This window comes from Battus philenor, unplaced genomic scaffold (genome assembly GCF_028537555.1).
Source record: "Battus philenor isolate CCGP_79_NKW_IND1 unplaced genomic scaffold, ilBatPhil1.0.hap1 SCAF_13, whole genome shotgun sequence".
NCBI lineage: Eukaryota > Metazoa > Arthropoda > Insecta > Lepidoptera > Papilionidae > Battus > Battus philenor.
This window is the reverse complement of record NW_027181675.1, coordinates 2348402-2364839: the sequence shown is the minus strand read 5'-3', so window position 1 is coordinate 2364839 and position 16438 is coordinate 2348402. Positions and strand designations below refer to the sequence as shown.

General features: G+C 31.9%; 1 protein-coding gene and 1 pseudogene across 1 annotated transcript; both read left to right on the top strand.

Moving 5' to 3' along the window:
- Positions 1-382: 382 nt before the first annotated feature.
- LOC137933442 (uncharacterized) lies at positions 383-1225 on the top strand. Its single transcript, XM_068777394.1, has 2 exons — positions 383-533; positions 1062-1225. Exons 1-2 carry the CDS (start codon positions 383-385, stop codon positions 1223-1225), a joined length of 315 nt encoding a protein of 104 aa, XP_068633495.1.
- Positions 1226-7411: 6186 nt separating this feature from the next.
- Positions 7412-11324, top strand: LOC137933441 (uncharacterized; annotated as a pseudogene).
- Positions 11325-16438: the final 5114 nt, after the last annotated feature.

The window sequence follows — 16438 nt, the reverse complement described above, 5'->3', positions numbered from 1 at the left end:
TGGACTCCCATTTTCATTTCATGGACTCCCAAATTTTTTTTCGCTGACGTAGACCCCTTGCAGGTTGTCATAGACCCCTAGGGGTCGATATACACAAGTTTTGAAATCACTGATCTAAGATAAACTACGGTCAGGTATTTAAATCCGATAGGATATGCTATGTTTTTAATTAACTTTCAACAACATACAAAAATTTTGCTTATAACCTACTTGTTTTGTTACAGGTAAATTACTTTGTATGCATCACATTTCTGCAAAATATAATGAATGTTCAAGTTGTTATCGAGGTTTGTAAAAATTTTGTAACAACCATGGCATGCTTTTAAATGTTAATTAAGAAGTGTTTTATTTCAAATCATATATTCCTTTACAGTTTGACAATATGAATATCATTCTTGTATTAGGCATCATGTGGACTTTAAAAAGTGCATTTTTGCTAATATTAATAGGGTACGAGTGTGAAAGTGCACATATGGCTTTAAAAAACGCACAAGCTAGATGTGTGCTGATACATTTGGAGGGTAATCAGTCCGGTGAGTTAATTTTTTTTAAATCTTGTAATAAATTACAAATTTTATGAAACTCGCTTTAGTATATAAAACAAAAGTGAACTATGAACTCACGATACCTCGTCTGACACCTTCATTTTTATACGAGGCCCTATTTATATAACGCAATTTAACAACATTTTCCTCCTATGCGATACAAGCTATTCTTCACTCGAACGCGCTTGTGCCCCTAACTTATTTTTGGCATAGGGATATTTATTTTCTAATAATTATTTTTTTAATAAGCAATTTTATTTTTGCGGTCTTCTTTCGTGCATCTTTAACTATGCGCGGCAGACTGTGTCTAGTCCAGAATGTTTTGTCAATCAATGATTTTTATTACAATTGAAGTTAAGGAAATATAATAAACGATTAATTTTAAATGATTACGATCTACATGTAGTGTACTACATAATATAAATTATGGACTAATCTAAATTTATTAAATACTTCGTAGTTTATTAAACTTAAAGAATGAACTGACGAAAAAATGACGCTTAACGCTCGCTGCAGAGTTCGCTCGTGCTGCGTGCCAGCAGCTGCGGCGAGAAGGCAGTCGAGCGCGGCGAGCAGTAAGCGCGTGCGGTCTTTTCACCGTGAATGCACGCTTGCCTCTGCGCATCCTGTCCGTTGTTGCAACCTACACCATCGTGCTTCTGCAGTTTAATTTCTTATGAAGTTTGATAAAGTACTTATGAAATAAATGTCGATTTTTAAAACAATATGCCTATTTTATTTTTAGACTAAAACTATACGGGTTTATTAGTTGTAATTATAAAAAATATAAAGGGAGAAATGTGTAACTCACTTGTAAGTAAAAAAACTTTTACACATATTTTCAATATCAGGCTAATAACTTCTGGAAATACAAAGTCTGTAGAAATAAATAATAAATAATGATGAACATTAATTTTTCTAAAACAATTGTTGTACAGGATGTATATTAATTTACAGCAAATAAGCTCTACATCCATCCCTTATAAAACTATTACACCTATAACCAATAACCTTGTATATAAAAAATCTGACACAACCTTCCACCATCAGGAAAAGCCTGATTTTGATAATATTTTATTCTTTCATTCTACACTAACCAAAAAATGATAGCAAGTAATGATAGCCCAGCCGTAGAAGACAGAGATTTTCTAGTAGGTTGCGGGTTCAATCCCCGGAGTACAATCTTATTTGATTTTCACTTTGTGAATTAATTATACAACATTACCACTGCTCACAAACAAAGTTTCAGGCAGCAGCGTCCTAGGCCTCCCATAATATCACACTGATCAAATCTGTCAAGCCAACCCACCTGCCGAACGTGGCGATTATGGTATATATCTCCATAGATATATTTGGGTAATGCAGTAGGCGTCTATAGGTTGAACGGCAGCAAACCTAAAAATTAAAACAAAAAAATTAGCTAAGTTTTTGAGAACCTAAATAGTTTTTAGGAAGGAAAATAGACAAGATATTATCTAAAGATTAAAGCCTGTTAATTACTCCGCTTTGCTTGCTGCTATTAAATATAGTACATAAAGAAAAGGACACAAATAAAAAAACAAATAAAAACAAAATAAATCTAATTTATCGGGCAATATTTCTGAAATAAGGCGATGGAGGCTAGGCGATGGATGGAAGGAGATAAAATAAGAAAAAGAGTGGAAGAGTTTTTGATGAATAAAGGAGAAAAGAATGTAGGAGATTTAGACGGATAAAAGATGTGATTTGAAACAAAGACGTTAGATGAATTTTTTTTTTAAAAAGTTCCTATAAACCATAACAAGGGATGAATGAGAGATTTTCAAATATAGGGCTCATATAAAAATATAATTCATAGAATGGTCTAATATTTTTTTAATTCAAGTTGCCAGAATAGCGGAATAAAGTAATTAAAATCATTAAAAGCAGTTAAAAATAACTATGCAAAGATGGCTACTAAATTTTCACTTTAAATATTTTCTAAAATAAGTTCATGTTACGTTCATATTACGTTGGTTAAAAGCCTGACAAACCGTATTAAAGTTAACTGTCGTCCTTCGGCGACTTTTCGTTTAACCACTGGTCTGCAAGCTTAGATGAAAATGTGTAAGCTTACGTAAAAATAAAGTGTTTCTATAAAATTTATTACATTAGTGGATTCGTTTATTTCTTAATAAAAATTTTTATAATTATAAATTTATCACACCATTATCACAGTATAGTGTTCCTTTAAACCAGTGATTCCCAAAGTGGTCTATATCGACCTCTAGGAGTCTATGACAATCTGCAAAGGGTCGGCGTCGGCGAAAAAAATTTTTTTTAATGTTACGTATATTTTACATAACAGATACAAAATTGTATTTTAAGTAGTTTTAATTTAAATTCAATTAATAAATGTATAAATTAACATGTGTTTTTAATTTAAGTTTTTAACACTAAACTTCACTACTGTTCGAAATTTACAGGAAATCAATATCAGGTAAGTAGGGGGTCTACCCAACACGGAAAAACATGACAAGGGGTCTGCGACACAAAAAAGTTTGAGCAAATCATGAACTGATGGCGGGCCGGCCGCTAGAAGTATAGGTAATTAAAGACAATAAAGAATTGATAATAATTTAATAAAATTGAAAAAGAATTTATTAATTTGAAGCGTGGCGTCTTTTTTGTATTTGGCTCAAATTTACTTGTATCAACACGTAAAACTGCTTCCAACCTTTCATTTGCAAGGCGGTTACGATTTTTTGTTTTATTATTATTTAGTATTGAAAAAGTTTGTTCACATATATAGGTAGAACTAAATAAGCTGGCACATTTCAGAGCGTTTATGCACAACTCTTCGTACATATTTTTATCAATGCAGCGGCAAAAGTTCAGCAAGTCTCCTTCGTTGAATTTGTTGCGTAAATCTTAGTCGTTTTCAATGTCGATAATTTCTAACTGCATTGACTCTGGCGCATTTTCAACTGAAATAGTGAAAGGATTGCTGAATATGTCCAACAGAAGTTTTACTTTTTTAAACTCCGAAAATCTGTCTTGAAAAGATTGAATCAAAATATCTATCTTTTCTACATAACTGAAATGAATTGCAGTTTTGTTGAATTTTTCAGCCATTTTCTCATAATTCGAAAAATGATTGTAATTTCCAGAATTCAATTGTGATCTGAATGGTGTCAGCTTGTATTAAAAGACTGATACTTGAGCGTTGAGCTGGGATATCACTTGATTTTTGCCTTGAAGCTGTATGTTCACGACATTAAAATGATTTGTTATGTCAACTAAAAAAGCCAAATCACACAACCAATCAGGATTTCTAAGTTCCGGGACATACCTTTGCTTTTCCATCGGAAATATTTCAATTTCTTTACGCGAGCCATGTTACTAGACTGAGCATTTTTGGGCGCTAGATTTAAATAGCGCGCGCGCGAGATTCAAATTACTTTTCGAACATTTTTTTTTGGTTTTATTCTGGAATAGAATTCAATATTTTTCGAATGTACGAGAGTATTATTTTTGCTGTCGGCGGGCCACCAGTATTCGACCGGCGGGCCGCGGTCTGTGCATCCATGCTTTAAACTGTACCAGTGTTTCCCAAATTTATTTGTTACATGCCCTTCAGCCTTTCTAAAATTCTTATGCGCCGTTATAACACACAATTATTAAAAAAATATATTTTAATGTTAAATATGGCACCGAAAAGTAGCATTACATTTAAAGTGGATTGAAAGAATTAAACTCATATCGACCCAATTTTCAAAATGCCCCCTTTAAATATCAAATTGCCCCTTTTGTACTCCACGTAGGGAAACACTGTGCTATATTGTGTTAATATTACAATATGTAAAAACCTTTTGAGATGTACTCATATTGTAATATAATAGATAGTAGATTATAGATTTATCTATTTATACAGTATGAATAATTATGGCTGTATAACCTTTAAAAGATTCACCCTTTATATAGCTAATTTGCTGTTAATTATATAGCAAGAAAAATACATCAAAATTATAATTACTATTTATTATAATTAAATAATATTTCATTATTAGTTATTATTAAAAATAAGGTATATGTCAATGTGTGTCTTAATTTATGGAAACATAGCATACGTGACGTAAGAAATAGTCGATTTTTTTTCTTCTTTTCGACCGTGAAATGCCCTTTGGGATAAAATCCGCCACTATAACCGATTTTGTGCCCATGTAAGCTATAGCCGTTGCGGCATGGCTACCCACTGGATGGACAGACAACATAGGCGGAAAGCCACTCCTCTCGATCTTTTCACTAGTAATTTAATTTCAAACAGAAAATTCTAACATTGCCTTTTCTGTAACTCCGATATATTTCACTATGAATAAAAACAAATTATACTTGAAAGCTTCATCAATGAAAAGAAATCCGAAACAATAGATACAATATCTTTATGTTTAATCTAAAGATCTTCAAATTGAATAGTGAGCGTGCACATTACAACAAAACGGGGGATCGGTCAACGAGATGCTTTAAATGAAATCGGTTCCGACCTACTTCGTTAACTTCTCTGCCGGCTCCAAATGCGTCCCAAGTCGTTAATAAATTTAGATTGAAAATTCTTTGATTCTATACAACTTGAGCAGGAAATATAAATACATAGAAATAATAGTTAGCTTAGATTTATTTTTAAACAAAATAACATGGCCTGCGAAAGGTCCGAGGACACTCAAGTTGTGTGTTAAATAAATGATTGATGATTACCATTGCTATTAGATTCATTATTTATTTTCCGTTGTTAGCCTTGTGAGGCTTTTAATTTCGCTATACTATTCGTCGCCTCCCGGCGCTTTGGTGCGCTGCGAGAGAATTGCTGTGTTGCTGCTTCTTTTCTCCTTCGATGATGGTGCTGGAGTCATCGTCAGTGTCTTGTTGTGTTGTGTTGTTCTTCTTTCTTCTGCCTCCTGGCAGTTGCTATTCGGGGCGCCCTCTTGCTTGGGCGTGTCTTGTCACCTTGTGTGCGAAAATTACAATGCTTTTAAATAATGCACTTTTTACACGGTTTGTTTGTTTTCTTGCTAACATTCACCGTCATTTTTATTTACATTATAAAGTAAATAAACTAGATAAAATTAACATAGTTTTTGTATCCTTTACAGACGAAGCATTTGAACTATGTCTCGCCTGATCTTAAGCGATGACATGGTCTACGAACGAAACCTATTCACTCTTGCCTTGAAGACTCCTAAGTTATATATATATATATATATATATATATATATATATATATATATATATATATATTTATACACATATATACATATATATAACTATATATATACATATATCTACTATTTACTACTAATAAACTATTTTATTATTTATCAATAATCTGCGCTTTATTAAACATTTGCCTGTTAAATGGTAAATTTATCCGACCAATAAACATATCACTGAACTGTGGTCTCTTCGTGCGTCATTGGTAAATTCAGATTCGCTCTACGAGCCACGAGATTTCTTAAACGAATCGGATTAGGGGTGAGGACATCCGTAGATGAATGAAGTAAACTGAGAAGTGACAACAGGCAGACCATATAGTGCTCATAACAGATCTATGGGATTTTAAGATTCTGAAGTACAGACGACGGACCGGTAAGCGCAGCATGGGCGTCCCCACCTTCAAAATGAATACAGGATGCTTCTAGCCCATCTTATTAGAAATCTTATTGAATATACCAAGCAATTGTAAAACTCAAGCACTGTATTACTTTGCACAGCGGCCACAATACTTTTATGTTAAATCTTTCTTGGGCGTTCGAAATTCAAACACATCACTTTATGGTCGCTGCCGTTGCATTAGGTTCGTGTAAATTGCAAATAATCTTTGTATAAACATGAATACACCTTTTTTGATCATTTTTGACAACCATCTTCGTTTCCAAAGTACTCGGGTGTTAAATAACTTTCACCTATACGCATATACAATGAACTTCCTTCAACTAGAGTGATGATGTTAGTTATGATGAAGCAATAAACAATTGATTGATTTAAAATCGTATTTTAACTATACTTTAGCCAAATATTGTTTTTATCATTAAAATTGTAGCAATTGACGTCGACACCTTCCACGTTATTTCTTTTTAAACTTAAACGAATACTTATCACATTTGGATACGTTATAACACGAAATTTAATTTACTTAGTTCATTTCATTTTTTTTTCCATAGGTCAAATTCTGTTAGACAAATTACCGTGTTGAAAAAGCAAAATTATTTATTAGCACTTGAAAATAGAATAGATAAAGTTACATATCGAAAAGGCGTACAATAAACAGTATTTTCGAAAAAAAAAAACTTTTTTTTTTACTTATGTTCCGTTGGATTATTTCTCCAGCATTATATCATCACGATATCTGAAAGGCTTAGATACATGAGTTTTGGTAGAAATATTAGTTTTATCGGTTAGAGGTCACCTAAGAACGTATTTTATGAAATTGAACTCGCATAAGGGGTAAAGAGCTTCCATTTTTAAAAATAAATATGTATATTACAATTCTTAACTGTACAAACCTTGGCTAGAATATTATGGCTATGCTTAAAACCACTAAAGCGTATCAAAAATTCACGTGAATTGAACGGAAACACATTATTGTTAGATTGCTTGGAAAGTAATTTTGTTTTTTTCCTACAGCGGATTTAATTGTATTTTTCACAGCTAACTTCACACTTATGTCGCATTGTAATTATATGTTTTGACAGCTGATATAGCATGGCTTGTGTGTGAATAAGTTCAAGTGATTATATGCAGTAGTTTTGGTCGGTGCTCTTTTAAATTTACTTTTTTACTATAGAAAAGGTATAAATGCTGTTCAAGACAGGAAGAAATTTACCAATGTGTATGGAGAAAATGTGTTGACAATGCACCAGTGGCAAAACTGGTTTGCAAAATTTCCATCTGGCAATTTTGATATCGATGATGCGCCACGTTCTGGAAGGCCGGTGGAAGCCGATAAAGACGCGACAGTAAAGTTGGCGAATAACAACACGAGAGATCGGTGAGTGGTTACATTTATCGAATTCAATTGTTTATAACCACCTGAAGGGCCTAGGTTTAACGTCGAAGCTCGATATATGGGTTCCTCACATCCTCACAGAGAGTTTGGTCACTCACCAAAAGCTTTTACAGCTTCGATTTAACCACATCCACCATATTCTCCAGACCTGGCCCCTTCGTATTGTTATTTGTTGCGGTCACTGCAAAATTTTTGGACGGTAAAACCTTTACCTCAAATGAACATCTCAAAAATCACCTGGAATAGTTTTTTGCCAGCAAAGACGAAAAATTTTATGAATGTGACATCATGCTACTACTAGAAAGATAGCAAAAGGTGTTGGATCAGAATTGCCAATATATAATTTTATTAAATATTTACTCATACGAAGATCGCCTTTCATTTTCACCACAAAAAAACGAAATTACTTTCCGAACAACCCAATATATAATGGAATTTTTCCTTTACCGTCTTAAGCATTACAATGAACACTTTATTTTTGTGTATATTTTGGGTAAAACCGCCACTTTTTTTATTATTAGGTATATTTTTAATGTTTGATTTTATTTTAGCAAGTCTTTAAGTAAAAATAAGTAAAATAGATAAATAAATATTGTAGTTGCGGGTATCACTGGGGATGATACCTGGTTCATTCAAAAAATCTTGCAGACTAATGCTCATTACTGCTTATGACGCGGGTGAATATAACTAGAAAGTCTAAGATTATATATAAAAAAAGTTATTTGTATATAAATGTGCGGAATTCTTCTTAGGGTTAGTTGGTCTTGAGGTATTAACAACAGAAAGCCCGAATAAGAAGTGTGTTATTAGAGCTTCGCCCATATTTATATCGACATAAGTAAACAATTTTGTGTGAAATTCCTCTTTTCAATGCGCCGCTGACCATGACGTAATGTTGCTGCCATAGCACCGATGTAAATAAAGAATTATAATTTTGTGCAATTCCTCTTTTCGATGCGCCGCTGCCGATGACGTAATATTGCTGCCATAATACCGATGTAAATAAAAAATTATATTTCTGTGAAATTTCCTGTTTCGATGCGCCGCTGACGATGACGTAATGTTGCTGCCATAATACCGAGGTAAATAAAGAATTATATTTCTGTGGAATTCCCCTTTTTGATGCGTCGCTGACGATGACGTAATGTAGCTGCCATAATACCGATGTGAATAAAGAATTATAATTTTGTGAAATTCCTCTTTTCGATGCATCGCTGACGACGATGTAATGTTGCTGCTATAATACCGATGTAAATAAAGAAATATATTTCTGTAGAATTCCCTGTTTCGATGCGTCGCTGGCGATGACTTAATGTTGCTGCCATAATACTGATGTAAATAAAGAATTATATTTCTGTGGAATTCCCTGCTTCGATGCGTCGCTGACGATGACGTAATGTTGCTGCCATAAAACCGATGTGAATAAAGAATTATATTTCTGTCGAATTACCTGTTTAGATGCGTCGCTGACGATGACGTAATGTTGCTGCCATAATACCGATGTAAATACGAAATTATATTTCTGTGGAATTCTCCTTTTTGTTACGCCGTTGACGATGACAAAATGTTGCCCCTACAAATGTATTGCTTACTTCATAGCACTAATCGGTTAAAAGCATTTACTTAATTACAAGCAATCGACACAAGAACTACTGTTTTAATGAATTAAATGTCAGTAATGAAACAACTCAACGACTTTCATTTATGTAGAGGATAAGGACGAAGAAAGTTTCGTATACAATTAATTTTAATTATAAAATAATAAGGTTTATATAAAACCAAAAAATTTTGATTACGTGTTGAATAATCATATAATATTTGATACTCAAAAAGTTATTTTTCTATTTATCATCGCGCAATATTTAACTCTTTGTCCCGATTATCCCATTAGTTACAATTTCGCAACACCAAATAGTTCAAGAACTAACATTATTATGTGTATATTTACAACATTTATTTTTCTCGCATACAATTATACTTCTTTTAATTTTATTATACAAAATGATATAATTTATAGCTATTACTTGATAAATATTCTTTATTTTCAACATTTATTATTTACAACCGGCTATATTTGCTAATAAAATAGTAACTGTTATACAAAGTGTAATAAACGTGGAATTATTAACAAAGTTACAATTGTCGAGAAACATAAATTATATCAATAGATATGCTGAACGAGGAGTTGTAGTCAGAAATTGGATATCTTATTCGATCACCTCTTATTTACAAATTGCTAATACAATAACTCCATACTCTATAGTAATAATGTCAGTAATTATTACAATTCCTTTAGATTATTCTTTCATATACGCAGCTCTTATAACATAATTGGTATCGAAGGAAATTATTGCATGGACTTATCAATTGAAATTCGATTCAAGGTCGTGCAAAGATGAGACTGTACAAAATTCAAAATGGCGGACGATGCTGAACGGATATATCACAATTGTCGATGCTTATTATTTACGTGAAAAAATTATTGCACTTCCAGTAAGATTTAAAATTATTTATTTAAAGTTTAACAAAGCTAATTATAACTTAAAATATCATTTTAAAGTTATTTATAATATGTATTAATATTAAATGATATGAAGTAAAGACCACAGATATACTAAATTTTATTAATTGCATTCTATAATATGATTTTTAATATATTTATCATAAATTATATTTAATTTTATATAAAAAATTTTTTCTTATCCTAAATCCTGCTTTTTCTATTTTTACTTTTAATTTACCAAATAATCCAGGCAACCCAAGCTTTACAAAATTTATTTTTTGAAAAGTTAAATATTTCTTTTTATTATTTACTATGTGATTATAATATTTCTGCAATGTATAATGAATATTCAAATAGTAATTGAGGTTTGTATACGATTCATGGTTCGATTTGATCAATAAATATATATGTCATAAAATAAAATCTTTCTTTACAGTTAGAGAATATTAACATTATTCTTGTATTATGCGTCATGTAGTCTTTCAAAAGTAAAGTTTTGCTAATATTTACATACTAGGAGTGCGAATGTGCGTACATTGCTTTAAAAAACGCTAGCAATATGTGCGTGATGATAACAAAAATGGATAATTTGTCCGGTGAGAGAATTTTCTAAATATCAAAGAAAATATCTCTATTATATGGATCATCGTTAAATAAAAATTTTGAACCATAATTCATACATCATCACACCTAGGGGCTAGGCATGGGTACCGAAAATGAACTTAATACCATAACCAAAGTCACTGTATAACACCGTTAATAATACCTATTAATTTTAGCTGTAAATCTACAAATAAAAAAGAAATAATATATTTATTTAGAAATTTAATGTCACTATTTTTGATTTTATTATATTTAGAAATATTATTAATTAAAACAATTTAATATAAAAATCCCTTTCACTGCTTTATCAAATTTAACTTTTGAATAGTGTTTTAACGATCTATTTTAGTGTATGCAGGAATACTCTGGAATATTATTATTTCAGAGATCATAATATCATAATTTCATCATCTTATAATTTATCACTGTTTACTTCGCTTTTATAAGAAGTATATAACATGATGTATGACGCTTAGCATTCACTGCAGATTGCGCTCGTGCCACGTGCCGGCAGCTGCGGCGAGAGAGTCAGCGCGCTCAACAGGCAATGAACGCTCTTGGCTTGTTTGCGGCAAACGCTCGATTGCCTCTGTTCTTCCTATCTGCGGTTGCCACCTACTCCGTCGTTATTCTACAGCTTAACTTCTTGTAAAGCTAACGAATAAATTGTGTTTTTATTACACTAGTTCTTTAATTTTCAGGCCAATTTCTTCCAATGAAAAGAAAAAAATCCTTAATCCACTATGGTAAATTATATTTAACTTTTGAAACTAATTTTATATCATCATCGTCATTACAATCGCAAGAAACTCAATAGATGATAAAAACCTATTCTGTAGATTTTCAAAAGGATCGTTTTTAAGCGGCTTGTAACCAGTGTAATTCAAGTAATTATTTTATAAATAAGAAAGAAAACTTAAGTAAATTTAAGTTCGTGTATGTTCTACATAAAATTGGGTACAGCTGTACTAACTCGTGTTATTTGAAATCCAGTACACGTGTTTTTCCACGTGTGCGTTGCTATAAAATCATCATAATGTACAATCAGATTCGTTTCTGTGGGCGGCTTCCCGCCCCTGTCTCCGCAAAAAGCGAAGGCGATCCGAGGGAGGATCAATATCCTACCTTAGATTGTACACTGGTCTTTGCTACCATCCCAAGCCGCACTCCCGTACATAACACTATACACATACACGTACGTGTAGAGCGGATGTATTTGTGTAAACGTCATCGTGGAATACATCTCTCCAGTAAAGTTTTTGTACGTTCACAGGCATTTCCGTTTCGTGAACTTAATTCCGATGAAGCTGTAAAAGTCTTCAGGACTAACAGAGTAGAATCTTCAGAAACTATGCGATGTATGACGAAATAATTATGAAGTCGATTTAAAAATGGAAAATTGAGAAGTAATTGCAACAGCCAGATCGTTTTAGGTTTGTTCCCCCTGTGCTTACTATAAAGTTTTACGACCGTAATTTAGTGCGAGGTTGAACAATAAAACCAAATCGAATAGCACTCACTAAGAATTTACACTGATCTGAGGGGCGTGTGATTTTAAATTAGCATTTAAACTAACTATGAACATGCGACTTAACTGATAATGTTTAAGCATATACATTTAGAGGTATGTAGAAGGAGGTGTTTATTCAAAATAATAACTCTCTTATTTGAAATGAAATATATTAAATGATCATTAAAAATTCATTCACTATTTGTTCCAAAAATCTTGATACTGCCAGATTTCGATCCATCACAAAAAATAAAATAAATGTTCATGTCACTTTTTGGATAAACATGATCAAAATGAAAAATATTTTTTTTTTCAATTTATGTTGACGAATGCAAAATGAAAATATAAATCAATAAGAATAATTTCAAAGCGAAGTATTGCGAAATTTTAAATATATCTGAACGCGATTTCAAATTTGTTATTTAAATATTTTTTCCAGAAATGAATAAAATCAGTATGAAATTTAAAAAAAATGGAAATTCTTTTGAATTAAATGCATTATTAGGTTATCAATAATACGTATTATTCTGTTTATTCTGTAAAATTCGATCTTATATGTAGAGTTTTGTTTCACTTTGCTATTAATATTTAACTGTTCTATTTTTAATTAAGGCACATAATTAATATGTTAATAAAAAAATATTGCAAAGCAACCGCTAGAATACCACTCACTGCCCCTTAATACAATACTGTAAGAGAGAACTATCGCCTATACCATTGAAGACTTACGTCTCGGAACAAAAAACTGACTTCATAATAAGCCCGCAGTGTGATAAAAACAATACAATTAACTTTAAATATGAATAAAGCAAATATATATAAAGTATAGAATACTAAAATTTACTATTTTCACTCTAAGACATATGATCTTATCAAAATAATATCTTGAACTGCAGTAAAGATATTCATTTATTAATCTAATCCAAAAGTAATGTTAAATTGTCATTAATAACTCCCGAGCATTAGGAAGACATGTAATTTTTTATCCTAGGTTGATATGTCTGTCTATAATATTTACAGGGACCGTATATCAATGGTTGGAATATCATTTGATCTCCTCAAATCATTACAAGGACATTTTGTGCTTCACGATTCAAGTCTTGATTGATCGAAGTCATAATGCATTGGTTCCTCGTGACTTTTTTTTTACAAAAACAGGACACATCGTTCCGCAAATACAGCATTCGCCTGATTTGGCTTCGTGCGACATCTGGCTATTCAGCAAATACGAAGAACCAACGGGGACACCGTTTTGAAACGATTGAGATAATAAATATATTTAAAAAAACTTTTAAGTTAAACGGGTTTTTGATACCCATATTGTGGTGGTTGTAGAAAAATATGTACCTAGTCCGCCATATTGGAACGGCGTCCACCTCGAATTTTAAATTTTGACATAATCATCGTGTTTTACTAGTGTAGTCCTTTCGTAAAATACGTAATCCGCCATTTTGTATCGGCGGCCATCTTAGATTTATAATGTTATTGATTTTATTATATTGTATTGTCATCTAAATTAAATGTGTGTACCAAATTTCGGATCAATCTGACAACGGGAAGGTGCTTAAATTTCAATTTCTAATTTTGATCCAAATAAATTCCGTACGGGTCGAACTAAATAAAACTGTTTAAAAATCGAAACGGAGATGATCATGAAGGCTATAGTTAACTATTCCGTGTCAAAACTGCGTTTTATTGAACTAGGATAATTTTGAAGGTGATGAAATTGATTTGAATGAATAAATAAATAATTTAAATTTTATTAACATATTCACCTTACTTTTTGATCACAGTATTATAAGCAAAAATTCATTCAAGAAAGTTCTTTTAAAAAATTTCACTTCATTTTTTGTTTTATCTGTGACTAAACAAATATGAAACGTTATAACCATCTTGTCAAAGTTATTTTTGTCGCCCAATCTGTTTGCACAGATTGCTGTTTGGATACTTGCCAAGGGGCGAATACAAGAAGCTAGTAGTTTGTCAAACATGTTAAATCTACACATTTTTATCAAGAATCATTGTTCGTTTCTTTTATTTTGTTTATCGTTTTCTCTGACATTTGAAAGGTTTCCATAATATTTCACGTGTTATTTCTATTGATTGTTAAAACATTTATTGTTTTTGTACTGTGTTATTTTTGGATTTCTTTCAAAACACATTTCATATACTCTTACGCAATTTTTTTGTTTTATGTACTTACACAAAACATGAATAACACAAAATTTCTACACTACAAAGACAAGACATACATAACTGTGGACACGTAAAATATCAAGTTAACCACAACGGTAAGAATATACTTTAAAAGCACAAAGGGTACTTCAAACAGTACTTACTTACTTACCTACTTACTCCGCTGGCTCAGTGACCCAAAGTGGGTCTTGGCTTCCGAAGCGAGAGACTTCCACTTTCCTCTATCTTGCGTCATCGTCTGCCATTGGTTAACATTCAATTCGCGCAAGTCTGCCTCAACACGATCGATCCAGCGAAACCTGGGTCAACCCACTGGTCTTCGACCCCTCGGTTTTTCTAGATACGCTACCTTCACGCTTCGATCCGATCCCATTCGCTCCAAATGACCAATCCAGCGGATTCGTTGAGCTTTATATTCGCCAATGACATTATAGTATATATATAATGATAGATATAGTTGTGTCAAACAGTACTACCAATAAAGAATTACAATATCTCTTCATTGGTTCGAAATTAATAATTCAGTATTAAATGCTAAGAAAACTAAATACATTCTGTTCACACTTCCTATAGTTAAAATTGTGGCATACTTATTAACAATAAAACCAGAGCTGACTAACTCATAGATTTTCTTTGGAATTACATTGAATTCAAAGCTCCAGTAGAATCACCTCATCTCAATATTCGCAGGAAAACAGATCAGCCGTGTTTTCAATAAAAAAAGTAATTTATTATTTATTTTCTTAACTTTTACAAGTCTTGTCCTATTTTATATTCTTCCGTCTTGTCTCCTTTTATTGCAATTTTCACCACTTATCTGCCGAATTCTAGGAATGATGAGCGCATAAAAAGGCTGCATTTCCTGCTTGCGCAGGTTTAGACATCATGTAGCTGTCATTAACTTTTCACTCTTGGCTGAATACGATTGATGCATCTAATAAAAACTCTTTAGTTTTATCTAAGGTTATACATGCGTATGTTATTAGCTTTTGGATAGAATAGATTTTGATTTATAAGCAGAATATAAAATCATTCGTCTGATTCAACCATCTCATTATACTTGTCATTTAATTATTTAGTGTCTTGTATTAAATCAACTGGTGATGATGCTGAGACTTACGCATAAATGTCATCACCATGATCATTTCCTTCAAATGAAACAAAAAAACAGTTTGATCAAACAGGCCTAAAAATAAATAGGTGTAAATCTAAAAAATGCATGAAATATAGTATTTTCTTTTCATTCGAAAGACAAGACAAAGTAAAAAGAATAAATACGTGAGTGAAGTTTTAGAAGTTAGTTTAAGATCAGAAGTGCGAAGTTAGTACAATTAAAACAAAACCTTCTAGTCCCCGAAGTGTATTTACGGAGAACCGCTCACTTTGGTCCGACGATAATAAATCAGAACCATAAAAACATTACTTGTTCGCACACTATAATGTTAACTATAATGTTTTTGTATAGGAAATTAAATACATCTAATTTATTTATTTTTTTACACGTTAAGAGATACATTTAATAAGTTTTACAATAATATACAAAAAAAGTACAAAAGGTGGTCTTATCACACAAGACAATCTCTTACAGACAACCATAGTATGGAAAATGATTGCCTTACATTTAACTGACATTCCGTCACTTTAAAAATATGATCACCTAAAGATTAGTTTCATTAATAATTTTCATCGCATTTTTGTCATTTTGTGGATTATTTTATGGTAAAATGCTGCCAATATTGTTGCAATTTTTATACAGCAGACAAGGGCACTTTTAAGGAAAAATGTGAGAGATAGAAAGAAGGGTAAGACTTACAAAATTCAAAAAAATAAAATACTTATGGTGAAGCAATGGATTTTGTTCTGGTTACAAATAAAAATCTCCTTTCACACATATAATTCCTTGTTATGGTTATATATAAGAAGCTATTTACTGATGTGGAACGTTTTCATCATCTTCTTCTTTTCAGCCGATGAACGCCAACGACCTCCTCTAAAGTTCGCCAAGATCCCTCGCATCCATCATATATACATATATATATATATATATATATATATGTATA

Excerpts from the sequence above, each read along its gene's own strand:
- LOC137933442 (XM_068777394.1), top strand. The coding sequence starts at position 383 with ATGAATATCATTCTTGTATTAGGCATCATGTGGACTTTAAAAAGTGCA. Across the intron at positions 534-1,061 it reads TTTGGAGGGTAATCAGTCCG|AGTTCGCTCGTGCTGCGTGC; the intron begins GTGAGTTAATTT and ends CGCTCGCTGCAG.